Here is a 14,191-nt window from a genome sequence, read left to right as displayed (position 1 = left end):
TTGTTTCATATTTTAACATTGAAAATCGGACCATTAGTTGCTGCATTAGAAAATTGTGGGTTGTTTGGCTGAGACTTAAAAAAATCAATTTTCCCAGGAGTTGGACACTCAGCACGCCGTGCGTGCACTGAGTTAAACAGCCTTGCACAGTTCGCGCACACTTCGCGCACTCTTGCGCACCATCACGCACCATTCTGGAGAAAAAATGATTAAAAACTTGGCAACACTTCTAGAAATGTCATATTGATGAATGTTTACAAACAAACTCGTGCAAGATTTTTTTATAGGCTGTATGTTCCGGCCGGCGTTCGGGAAGAGCCTCGTGTGACGAATCGGTCCCGCTATTTGGAGTTTAAGGAGATTTTGTTCCCCTTTTCGTTCATAAGCCCGATTAAACGGAGGTACTGGTGCGATCTCGGGTGCGATGTTTTACGGCGAAGAAACCGGTGGCCAAGGAGCAGTGGAACCTGGTGAAGATCATTTACTCAATAAGAATTCGCTCTGTTGAGGGAGTAAAGAATAAACCGGTTCCGGCTGCTTTAAGGAGGAGGTTCAGAGGAAAGGAACCTTCCAAAGCCCTTTTACTGGGCCGGTTTAAGCTTCTGGAGGATTCTGATTCCGATGTGGGAAACGTCGTCGGCGAAACTCTTCATCGGTTGGATTGTGTACCCACTGAAAGGCTCGGAGATCCGGTTTGGATTTGCTGCAGCATCAATGTTTAGTACTATTTCCCAGCATCTACAGATCCAAATGTGGCTTTCCCGGTAACAGTACAGATAACGATCGATAAGAATTCGGAGCCCAATTAAGTTCATTAAAGGCAGGTCGAGCTGATACACCGCAGCTAGGATGAAATATTGGGAAAATTGTCCTAGGGAACTTGGCACACAACAGATTAATTAAACGTTTTTTTGTTTGGAAAGGGGGTAGTTTTATTTATTTTCAATGCAGTGTTTTTTTTAAATAAGTGAAATATTGAAACCGATTGAAACAATGAATTTGGGTATTTAGATGCAGCTTGTCGGTGGCTTCGATTCCAGCGTCGAAACCCAAATCATGATGACGTGAATCTTCCCGATCTGCTACACCAGACCGAACCTCTGAATGTTGTCGAGAAGAATCTGTTCCAAGATTGTGTCGACGAGATCCAGAATCCTACCTTTCCGTCTACTTGATTGGTGTGCAGCTTTTCGATGCCATGGCCGTTTGATGTTTGAACCGTTTTGAAAATGCTGTCCTACTTATCCTCGACCGGCGTAAACTTCGTGATCTCCAGTCGCGCTCGTCATCGGCAGAACCGAACCCAAGATTGGTAACATTACAGCCGGTTCTGCGGCGGCTGATTCCTTTGTGTCCATCTTGCTGAAGCTGCTCTTTTGGCCTGTTTCGTTCACCTTGCTGCCGCAATTCTTCTTAGTCTGTTTCATATCCTCGAATATCGGCATCAGCCGGATTCTCCTTGACGCGATAACGACAACTCTCTTCTTCGGCGGATTTCCAAAACCAGAAAAGACTATCATGCTCGGATCGGTCATGCATGGCAGCTCCCAGTGGTGACGTCGTGTCGCCGCTGCAGTACCATTCGTAGTTTCATGATTCCACTGATGAACGGATCGATGTCGCCGTCACTCCGGAGAATCCTCCAAACACCAACGACAAACCCTCGAATCTGTGCTGCCGGCAAATCCGCGCCGTCGACCTGTTTTTATTTCACTTTCTTTCAGCTGATCTCAATTTTGAAGATTTTTAGTAAACAATGATTGATTTTGACATTTTGAGTGAAGTGATGCCAGTTCTGCAAAAAAGGTGCTGTGACAGTTCTACAAGTGTGATTTGTGTGCGCGCACATCGCCAGCACCTCAAACACCGCGGCGCACCATTGAACACAACGCTCTATTCGAAAACGGTGCGAAAAGTCTAACCCCTTGAATTTTCCTGTTTTTAAATCTTTGCATGACAATATCGCAGCAACTAAGGGTCGTATCAACATAGTTCATAAATGAAAATATAGAGAATATTCTCAGCTTTTTCAAAGATATTTTTTTTCAAAATTGGGCAAACATGGGCACTAATTTAAAAAAATGAATAACTGCTACTATTTTTAAAAAAGTTACCCAAAAATTGTAATAACATGAAAACGGTGCGCTTTATCAAAATTTCACTAAAGTACTTTTTGGTTACAAATTTGATTTTACATCGAATAATGAAGTTGAAAATTTTTTGCGTCCAATATTTCGATTTTTTGAAAATAATAGTATTGATTCAAAAATTCATAACTTGGTCAAAGATTTTTTGCCCATTCTTTTTAAAAGTTGACATTTGATGTCCCATAAAACATATCAGAAAATAGAAAAAAAATAAAAATAGTGTTTTTTTGCAAATCAAGTTTTCGTTGACAAAAAGTGAACTTAAAAATCACCATAATTTGTTTTTACCGTGTATCATATTTTTTCAGTGTAGTCAATATCCAAACCTACAACTTTGCGCAAGACACCAAATCGATCAAAAAATACTTCCAAAGATACTGATTTTCGAATTTTCATAAATCATTCTTGTATGGACAGCTACCAAATTTGTATGGAAAATTATATGGACAATCTAATGATGCAAAATGGCTTCTTTGGGCATACCGAAGGCACCAATTTCAACCGGATTAAAAAATACAAAAATTAAAATTAAAGAAAAAAGACCGATTTCGTACCGATTAGGTTGACGGATGTCCGGTATTAGAGGAGTAAAATTACAACAAAGCCCCCGAAAACGAATAAGAGATCATAGAAAATTATTAGGAATAGAACATAACCCATGTGGCCTAGAATGGTCCAAATCCGGGCTAACTCGAAGCTACTCCTTGAAATCAAAGATTAACTTATCACTAAGCGAAATTCCAAATTTGAGCTCATTCTGACCACAGGAACCTCTCTCTCTAAGCCCCTAAAGTTTGTATGGGAAAAAATATCGAAATGTATGAAGAAAAGCAAATGTTTCATTTTTTTACCTGTTGAATGCGCAATAACTATCCAATTTTTGCCATTTCGCGGAACTAAGTCCGCGCGGAAATAGTCAGGAGACTAATAACTTTCCAAAAATAACTTGTTTCCAAATTAAATGAAAATTCTAGTTCCGAGAATTTATAAGAATTGGATAGTTATTAAGCCTACCACAGGTAAAAAACTGAAACAGTTGCTTTTCCCATACATTTTGATGATTATTCCCACATAAATTTCAAGGCAGGGGATCCCGTGGTCAGCATGAGCTCAATTTTGGAATTTAGCCTAGTGATGGGCCAATCTTTGATTTCAGGGGATAGCCCCGAGGAAGCCTGAATTTGGGCACCCTCATGTTGTCCTCAAAAACACTTTGAAGTGGTTTGAAGGTTTGAAAATTGACTTTCAAAGAGAATGGGCATAAACATTCAAGTGGAAAATCAAATTATGATAAGAGTGTTTTCTTCATATAATGTAGTACATAACATTCCAAAATAGGAACATCAAAATCAAATAATAAGTAGCTTTTAAAACGCTCGAATGAACAACTTTAAAGAATCGAACGGCGGGAAAAGGGGGCTCGACCAGCTAATCAAATGACGATGACACTTCCATTAGTGTCTGCCAAGCTAGGGAGGTCTCTCTCTCACGACAATGTTCGCGATGTTTCTTCTTCATGGTCTGCGGACTTAATCAACCAGCGATGGCTTTAACCTTCACGGGGTTGATTTTTCTGGCCGAATGTGTCGCGTTTTGACCAGGCAAGAAAAGGTCACGGCTCTGGAGTTAGACGTTCGTACTAGTTTGATTGCCATTCTTCGATAAATACTGAGAGGGCCAAGCACCTCAAGAACTTCTTCAATCCAGCCACGAGCCATTGAGTGCCAATTGATATTGAAACGTTAAATAATAGCAAAAGCGCGCAGGGTTGAGGAAGGTCTAACTTGGCACAAACAAGCAAACACCAAACACTTACCGGTGTTGAGATTTTGTAAACATCTTCTAAATCTTGCGTCACAATCGCAATGCGATCTGGTGAAGGTTCCCCGGTTGCACAGGCCACGCCGGCACTCTCCGGGCAGCAGAATGTTTGGACACATGTCGTGCTCGCGGCAGCACCGATCCTCGTCCGCGTATCGGCCCACGTCAGAATAGTTGGCCGCAATGTCTCCTGTAATGCACAAGAATCAAAGAGGGAAAAAAGTTCGTTAGTATACAGTAAAAGGCAAGAAGTACAGTGCTAAGGGTCAAGGTTAGTTTGCAAAAATTAGAGTTAGGAAAAATGCACCATTTAATGTCCCGGAAGCAGAACTGCCAGGGTGCAAAACTCCGCTATTTTAGTGCCGATGAACCTGACAAAATTAAGCGTGCTACTTAGCACTTTTATTCCATATTTGAACACATTTATGATCGCACCGCCACGCGTGTTTGCTTAGTCATTTGAACCCGTCGAGAAGTATATTCCGACACTATTAGAGTCATTTGAAGTCAAATATTCATTGGGCTATGCATAAGAGACATTTAAGTAATTTAAGGCATAGTAAGTTAAGGCATAATAAGCGTTCTAAATATTTTCTTGCAGATTTAGATTAAGAGATAACAGTTGGAAGAATAGGCAAAGTTACAAATGATGTAAATGCAAATATGCATAAAATTAAATCTTTTTTTAACAATCGGATCAATCGGACCGCGCACTGGATTCACAATCCAGAGGTCGCCGGTTCGAATCCCGCGGCGGGCACTCTAAAATTCTTTGTGTAAATATGGGTATTCGGCGCCGTCGCTCCGTGCCATACTTTCATACACTTAGGAGCCCAGGGCGGCGAAGTCCTTGTAGATAAAAAGGAAGACACTAGTGGTTGGTACTAGCAATGGTGGCCGACAGCTATAAAGTCAACTTCGATTCGCATGATCATGAATAAATATACAGATTTTATATTTATTAATATTTTTAAATATAAAACTATAAAGTTTTTCAACACATCCATGTAGGTTTCACGTAGAATTGTTGTAACTTCTACTACAGTTCAAACTCGACAATCCATAGGTCTTGGAAAAAAATCACTTCGGATAATTGAATCACAAAAAATGTCCTGGTTTAATTTTTGAGTCTCGAGCTTGAGGGATTTAGAGTTATCAAATCCGAGATGGCGACCAAAATTTGATTTTAATTTTAACTAAAATGGGACCGTGACTCGATTATCCCATAAATACCATCGGATAAACGAACTACTAATAAACGAAGCTTCAGATATTCGAGTCGGGACGCAATGCAAAATAATAAATTCTTCTTGCCAAATTAGAGCAAAATCGGAGCACTTTGGAAATATTGTTAAGTTTTAGCAGCCAATCTGAAAACCAAACGTCTTATGTCCCAGTCTAATTGGGAACTACTTTGACGAAGATTTTGTAACAAACACTGAATTTGGAATAACGATTGTTATTATGGGTGGATTAGTAAAAAAAAAATCCGAGCTCCAAATTTTTCAATGGAATTGATGAGACACATTATCCGGGCTAGTATACCCGTGGGAAATTTTTTAAACTTGATTTAATGGCGAAATAGATGTTGTGATTGGATTCTGTATAGTTTAAGACTTGTAAAACGAACTTTTACAAATAAACAAACAAACAAAGCCTTGACTTTTGACGCAAGTGTAGTATAAACTGCAATAAACTGATAATTCGTGCAAAAAAAACACCTCAAAACCACCTTCGGAATTCTGAAATATCTCCGGTGGTCAGGAACCATTTTTCCAAAGCTTATCATATCCTGAAAATATGATAAATTTCCCGAAGAAACGTCAAACCGTTGTAAAGTCACAGAATGTGTCAAGAGAAGCCTTTAGAAACATTGATTAATTAATCAAAAAAAAAATCATTTTGTCAAAAAAATCAACTCACCTGGCCCACACCACTTGGTTCCGGGGTAGATGAATCCGAGCCCGCCCTGCAGCTCACCCGAAATTCCACTCGCCTCGTTGCAGACCTCCTCCAGTGAGGCCACCGACTCGCGCGGCACCTGTCGAACCTTTTTCGTGTCAAAGGCCAACAGCATCCGCTGGATGTCGCCTCTTTGCGTGAAGAAACGGCAAAACAGATGATATTGGGGGGCAGGACAAGGAAGAGAAAGAAGAATCGAAATGGTCACTTTTATCACCACCGTTGAACGACTTGGCAGGTTTATGACTAAATCTGCTGGCACAGGCTTTATGAGGATGGGCGAGACTTCTCGTGTGGGGAGATCATAACAAGAAAGAAAGCGAAACTACAGAGTGACCTCCGTAAGGATCGTTGAACTGCAGCAACCTGAACCTGACACGAGAGATGAACATGCAACAATTCTTAACGATCGGAACAAGGGTCATACAAATCGTTAACATGCATAACGGAAATAAACGCGCGAATGTTTTGCTACCAAATTAAGGAGAGGGTTGTACAAGTTAAACGCGAAATTGCTCCCAACAGAAAAAGAGTGACCTGCAGTTTAAAGCAGAGAAAAAAGAAGAAGTAAAATAAGTTGGAAACTTACCGATCCGAGTGAACCTTACAGTACGGGGGTCGACTGCTCAGCTCGACCATTCTGGTCATGCGGAAATCGGCTACGAGAACTGAGCTGCAAAATGCCCTACTTGCGAGGAGCAACAATATTGCGGATGACAGGATTGCTCGGAGCATCTGTGGAGAAGACAATAAATGCAAACTTGTGTGTTAAAGTCATTTTTATTTTGATTATAATCATGTTTTTCTGATATTTCAAGGAATATACATACAGAAATTTATTGTAAACTCCAATTCAATTTGTTTGTTTCTTTGTAATACAGTCCATACTCCTAGAAAACATTTTTGGCCCACAAGCTCATATGAGTTGACATTTGGCCCACCAGTTGAGTAATCTTTCAGAAAATTTAAAAAATTCGCATTTTATTTAAACTTTAAAAAATAGTATGGCCTTATCACTTACAGTTTGATACCAAAAATACGGTCCCAATTTTAATATTTTTTAAAGAAAATTATGACATTTTAAAAATATTGTACAAAATTGTAAAATTCATTTTTAGATGCAAAATCAACGACTTAACGACATTTTTGATAAAATTTATTATATTCGAAAAATGTTCGTTTTTTGAAAAAAAAAAATTTATGAAATTAATCTACAAAGAATATGTTTGAAAAGCTAAAAAAAATATTAAAATTTTCTATATCATATCATTCTATCTAACGATGCCTCTGTGCTCTCTTGTACTAAGCTTGCTGGTTTTCCTATCAATTAGTTCATTAGACTGCTGGTTGCTAAGATAAAGATCCTAGGTGAAAATTGATTTTTCTCAGTGTGACTTAATAAGTCCTCATTTTACAACTGAAGATATCTTGGAAACTATTGGTTATATTTTCAATTTAAAAAAAAAACTATTGTAAATTTGTTTGCTTTTTAAAACAAACAAAACAAATCATTTTTAAAAGCATTCCTAAATTCTAAAAGAAGACATTATTAGTAGTCTGAAAATCAGGGGGCATTGTTTTCAAAAATCTTATAATTTTGTTTTATAATTATATGATATAATAGTGCAATCAGCTAAAAACAATTTAAAGTGCATTTTCCTGCGTTTATAATCATTTTTATCGCGTTTGAGTTTATTGTTTGCCTTGGAATGTTAAATTTAAGGCTTGTTATTTTATTTTTTGTTCGTGTATTTTTTTTTTTTTGAGTATGGGTCAAAAAACGATACACCGTCATCTGGGGCGGATCGGGACACATTGGGCGAATTGGGACAACAGTTTTAACAATGTTGCACCCTAATATTTTGATATTTTTGAGTGGTTTCGGATAGACCAGGTTCAGAGCAACAAAATGTGTACATTCATTTCCAAATTTGTTGCATTTAACTGCTCTCAAACGTGCTGCCTCTATTCAGACTGTAGTCCAGATTCACCCCAGATGACGGCACCTCTAGGAATTCCTAAATAACGAAAACAATTTAATTGACATCAAAAAACTATTAACGTAGAATTGTTCTAAGATGGTTTACTAACACTTTTCTAAAATATGTTGAAATTTGATTAATTCTACCTTAAATATCAATCGATATTGGGTCAAATAGACTTAAATGATGCTTAAATACATAAAAAAGGGTCAACACAAGTCACCCAGCAATGTTACTTATTCAAGGGAATCGTATCGACATGCTACAATGTTGGAAGTGTAGATTTCTAAACATTTAGGACATTGAGGTACTTTTTGAGCAATTTCAATAAGTATACTAAAATATTATTATCTAAAGTGTGTGTGTGTGTGTGTGTGTGTGTGTGTGTGTGTGTGTGTGTGTGTGTATGTGTGTGTTTCAACAGGGTGATAAAAAAGTACTGCTACATTCCGTTCATTTTCTAATATATAAATAAAAGCGTAAATTATAAATATCAGGTCGATTCCGGCTCGCGGTTACTTTGCACAATTGCTCGAGATTTTTTTTTTCGTCCTTTTACTCACTAGCTATCAGACCTTCCTTTATCATCGTGGATCGGAAGGCACGACGCCGGTTAAGTACGTCTAGGTTTTTGTGTTTTAATAACACGTTAATATCAATACAAACACGCAAAGCCAATAGAAGTTAATAGGAGTAACGCGTCGGTCGGGATAGAAATTTTTTTTTTGTTATGATTTGCGGTAAATGCTCTTGGTAAGTCCGAATTTCGATGCCTTTCCGACAGGTCGCAAGATTTTTCGCATCCGTCGTCGTACCATTTCAGCTCAATAAACATCGTGACTCATCGTTCACACCGTTAATCAGTACCTCACTAAACATCAATCATTTAAAACTCGTAAAATCATCTCAAGTTAAGAATTACACTGTTTAATTCTCATTTATTAATTACAAATGCTTTGGTTCTATCTTTCCACAGCCGGCTGTCTAAGACTAGACCATTTCATTTAAAATTTAACAACCGATAAACGGGAAAAGTCTCATCCGCAGCATCCGATTGTTTGCCTTGAGAATAATTTATAACACCTTTCAACAAACACTATGATTTTGGGTCGCATCATCATCTTCTATGATGAATCCTGACCAAACACCCTATCCTACTAACAAGTTTTCAGGTTCCTGGCGCTCGTGGGGTGTAAGCACAGAGTAAATCAGCTGCCCTAGTAGCAACCTGCGCTAACTAACATTCCCGTCCCTTAAAATCGAGATCTACAAACTGACATGGCGGGCGCCGTTGGTGGCCAATGACTGTTACCTATTCGCAACTGATCTTGTTTTGGCAATCATGGTGTTTTATCTTTTCAGCGCATTCATACATGCTGTTGATAAGAGAAACACCACGGAATCGTCGAAGCCTATGATCAGTAGTGCTGAAAGGATATTACGGTTCTGTTCAGCAACGGAGGGGCAACCATGGGTGGTCTCTCATGCTCATGCTCATGCTCATTTCAATAAGTATACTAAAATATTAATTTTTCGAGAGGTCATTTTGGCCAAAAACGTACCTCAGCTTGAGGCAGCAGTAAAAATGTCAGGATTTGTTCTAGGAACATGTATTTTTCAGCAAAATTTCCAGAGATGTCCTTACACAACCCTTTAAACAAAACTAAGTTTTATTGAGAAGAACCTGAGAAATTGCAAAATCCGTAAAAAAAAACACTTTGACCCAATTGCATACCGCATACCCAATGTCACCCCACCCCCTATAAAAATATTATAGATCGTCGCCGTCGTGCTAACTTGTCGCACGTGCATTTTGGGCCAAATTGAGTTAAGAACGCTTCTAGCAGACGCGGCGAATGAAGCTGATGTAGGTAATCTCGAAACACGCAAAACTCTAAAATTCGATATCTCTGGAACGAAACATATTCATTTTTGTCGATAAGTGATTCTTATGTAAAATTGGCCGGGGAACACGATGGTGAGGTCAAATAAAAAAAATAAGTTGGGGTATTTTGAGATACGGCCGTTTAATGTTTTCAATTGCACAATACAGGTAGAAAAAATAAATTAATCAACATTTTGATCACAGAAATCGATTCTGCGTCCAATTTCCTTCAAAATTGAGTCTTAGGCCGACCTTCTAAGATTTGTGGTTGCTGAGCTATCGCCGTTTGAAACTAGGAGGTTTGGTCAAAAATCGCCAAAAAGTCGATTTTTTGGGGAGGTACAAAAATGGAGGGGGTGGTCCGATTTGGATGAAATTCGGTATTCTTGCATGTTTTGATAGTATCAACAGCTCTGCCAAATTTGAGCAGGATCGGAAAGGGTAATTTTCAAATTTGCACTTTTTCGTGCACAGTTGAGATGGAATGACCCATATGAAAGTAGTTTCAATCATGTCGTGCTATCTTGTCACTCCCTGAAAATTGATGTAAATGTGACAATTGGTCAAAGGGATTTCAGGTCAGAATGCGTTTGACGTACGTATAAGGGTACAAGTTAGACTACCGTAAACATTTTTAATTATAACTCGGAACTCCAGCAACCAACTTCTACCAAACTTCGGGGCAATGCACATAATGGTCAGCCAAACAAAACGTGTTAACATATGTTTGTATTTGTTTACATTGCGTGCTCTAGTTTTTGTTTATTCAAGGTCAAACATAAAAACGCGTTTTTCTCGGAACGTCAAAAAGCTACGTACGACAAGATAGCACGACTTCGTCGAGATAAAAGCCGTTTGGTTATTCCCATCGGCAGCCATCCTTAATCACTCGGTAAATGTCTTACTTTAGTCAAAAATTGCTAAAAACCGTTTTTTAAATACAGGAATCCCTCTATAAAAAAAATGACACACAATAAAGAAGTCATCTCACAACATGTAAACGTCGTCGTAATTCATGACGCATTAACGACGCTTTATCTAAACCCGCACGAATTAGGTCAGATTATGACGATCACGACTTAGTTCAACGATGATACGAGAGGAACGACAAAGTGTGAACATAAAAGTCTACCATAAAAGTGGCTTTTCCGGTTCCGAAGCAGCCGGGCAGGGGTCAGCTAGTGGTTGATCTAATTTCTTAACCCTAAACTTGAAATTTCCTCCTCCTCCTCTTCCTGCTGCGATGACTGTCGCCGGCATTTTGGAGGTCAATCTTTGTTTTGACTCTCGGCGGTTAAAATCTAATGAAGTGCTGAGTTTTGGGCTGTTGTCACACGCGAGAGATACATTATGTATGAATTAGCTTGGCTTAACTTTGGTTGGTGGCGTAGGTATATCAGTTTCATAAGCCGGCGAGAACAATAATCTCATTTGTCTCAATTGTCTGATGATGGTGGCATTTCACGAGATATACTCACCGGTCAGTGTGACGTTCATCTTCCGTCGTCGTTGACGAAAAGCTGACGCGCCATAAATTTGACTTTTTTTTTCGCACACCAAGAGCAAATCCAACGTGCTCGGACAGCATTGTTTTGGAGTCCAATTTCAGCAATTTAGTTTCGAGGTGGCCACAGGCGCACAGTGGTCTTAGCAATAAAAATATGAAACTTGGCAGAAACTTTCAAAGCTTAAACGACGCCGGCCTTACTGATTTCCAACTGACTAAATGTTGCTAGAATCAAGTCAAAAGATTAGCCTAGCCGAGCGCGTCACAAAAACCAGATCTGCGCATTGTTCCGAATTTCAAAAATAAAGGTTTGGTCTGATGCTCCACATTTAAACGAACACGGCCGGGTACGACACAGTTTCATTATTCTATTGGGGGTGTGGTGGTTCCGGTCGGAAACTATGCCGCGAAAGCATGTGTGGCGGGCGCGAAAAATTTCGCCATCATCTGTGAATGGTATTGCGCCACGTGGTTTGTTGGTTCTGCCTACATTCTAGCGCACAGCAGAATCAAACTCGGACAACCAATCAGTCAATGCATTGTTGGTGTACAGATCGTAGTCGTGGATACTAATGCAAAGAGCCATGAATGGAATGTGCTAGAAATATATGTGAATCTGGCACTTGATGTTTATTTTTCGCACCACCAGCTGACTAACAGGTGATAATTATGATTTATTCTTGAATTCTTTATATAATTACCCTTGGAGTCACATATCCTTCTTTGTTTGTAAACAAAGGTCAAACCATTGCTATTAATTTTGCCCCGCCACTCATCCTTCCTTCACTTTAGGAAAATTTAGCTCATCAAACGTCATGCTATTAGCGAATAATAAATAAATATGGGTAATTTCTGCCAACTCACACAACAGTTGCCCCGACCCCTCTTCGATTTGGGTGAAACTTTTATCCCTGATCACGAATCCGAGGTGCGATTTTCGATATCTCGTGACGAAGGGGTGATACGACCCCTAGTACGACCCCTTCCATTTTTGAACATGCAAAAAAAGACATGTTTTTCAATTATTTGCAGCCTGAAACGATGATGAGATGGAAATTTTGTGTCGAAGGGACTTTTATGTAAAATAAGACGCCCGATTTGACGGCGTACTAAAAATTTCGAAAAAATACGTTTTTTTTTTCATCAAAAAAACACTAAACAAGTTTTAAAAACTCTGCCATTTTCCGTTACTCAACTGTAGGGGAGAGTGGGGAGACTTGATCCCCGGGGACACTTGATCCCAAGCCTGTATCTCGTCAGCATGTGGGTAAAACAATTAGCATTGTTCTAGAAAGTTGTGCGAAATTGACTAAAACTCATTTTAGAAAAAAAAGAAAAAAATTAAAAAATGTTTAGATTGAGTTACACACATTTTTCTAAAAAGTGCTGCAAAAAACATCCAAGAGATCTTTTTTCTTTGTTTTGATAAGCATAGATAACACTCAAAAATTATTAAAAAAAATATTTTTTATACATGAATTGTTTGATAAACATATCAACTTCAAAACCCTTACGCATTTGACGTTAAATTTATCGTCATACTACTTTTACAATCAATTGTTTAAAAAAGTGCGTTTAGGGAGACTTGATCCCTGCATTTTTACAGTCACTGGAATCAGCCTCAAGATTTAAAAAATGGGCTGGGTTTTCGTACATAGTTTCCTTTAGTATAGTTGTACATAACTTACTGCAGTTTGAACCATTTTTCAAAAGTTTTGTAAACAAAAATTACCAGCTTTTGTAAACATGCTCAATTTAGGTCTAAAAAAGAAAATTTAAAGTTTTTAAATATTTTGCATGCTAAACTTGTTATATTTTGAACACAAACGTACAGGTTTAATGTGAAATTGCTGTAACTTATAGAAAATTAAAAGTTTGGATGAATAAAAAACATTTTGCTTAAGATTTTTTCAAAATGTTGAAAGGGGGATCAAATTACCCCCAACATTTTGAAAATGCCGGTTTAAAATATGTTTTTAAAACGCTTGGCATGATTCGAAGAGTTTATCTGATGAAATACCCTTATCAGCCAAACATAGTTGAATGTTTAAGCTTTCAATTCATGCAAAAAGTTCATAGTTTTGTGAAAAATTGACAGAGTTATGTGCGATACAAAAAAAGGGGATCAAGTCTCCCCACTCTCCCCTAATCTTTTTTGAGACATTTCATTTGAAGTTTAATGTACTTCTCGAATCTTCATTAACCCTGAAGAGTCATTTTTTTCACCTAATGCAAAAAAAAATCATTTTGTAATTTCTTGTTTTTTCTAACTTTACAGGGTTATTTTTTTTAGAGTGTAATAATGTTGTACAAAGTTGTAGAGCAGACAATTACATAAAAAAAACTAACTTGATCCACCTATGTGGATGGTGGTCATAACTCGAGACAGGGTTGCCAGTTGCTTACAACCATAAAAAGCATCAAGGAAAAGCAAAATGCATTCTGCCGATTTACCTATAAAGAATTACTAGTAGTTACTTGAATTAATGGGAATACACGAATTACTGAGTAACTATGGAATTACTCGAATTACTACGGAATTACTAGGTAATTCCAGAATTACAGGAATTACTGCAGAATTGCGGAGTTATTCTGGAATTACTGAATTACTTACTCAAAATCCGAATGATCCCGTACTAGCTGTAACTTTGGTTTCATACATGAAAATTAATAGGCAATAAATAGAATTATAAAAGGTTTATCGAAATTATCTTTTTAACAGTTTTTTTTATTATTTTATTATTTTCTGAAGTATGTTTTCACAAACAAGAATCATGGAATTACCAGGATTACTGGGATTATTAGGAATTACCAGGATTACTCTGGAATTACTCAGTAAATCCGGAATTACAGAATTACTTGCTCAAATTCCAAGTAATTCCGGATT

At 38.0% G+C, this 14,191-nt stretch overlaps 1 protein-coding gene across 3 annotated transcripts in view; it reads right to left on the bottom strand.

Annotated features, from left to right (window-relative positions):
* LOC120421372 (acidic phospholipase A2 PA4-like) overlaps positions 1 to 14,191 on the bottom strand; it is a 47,978-nt gene that overhangs the window by 8,885 nt on the left and 24,902 nt on the right. For 2 of the 3 annotated variants that reach the window (XM_052707576.1, XM_039584566.2), the window contains exons 2-4: positions 6,520 to 6,665; positions 5,892 to 6,061; positions 3,964 to 4,158 (exon numbers count right to left, since the gene is read on the bottom strand). In XM_052707576.1, coding sequence (XP_052563536.1) covers positions 3,964 to 4,158; positions 5,892 to 6,061; positions 6,520 to 6,665 — 511 coding nt within the window. Of the gene's footprint in view, positions 1 to 3,963; positions 4,159 to 5,891; positions 6,062 to 6,519; positions 6,666 to 14,191 lie in introns of those variants that run through there. The other variant, XM_039584565.2, reaches the window with a different exon arrangement.

This window comes from Culex pipiens, chromosome 2 (assembly GCF_016801865.2).
Source record: "Culex pipiens pallens isolate TS chromosome 2, TS_CPP_V2, whole genome shotgun sequence".
NCBI classification, from domain to species: domain Eukaryota; kingdom Metazoa; phylum Arthropoda; class Insecta; order Diptera; family Culicidae; genus Culex; species Culex pipiens.
This window is presented reverse-complemented; position numbering and strand designations above follow the sequence as displayed.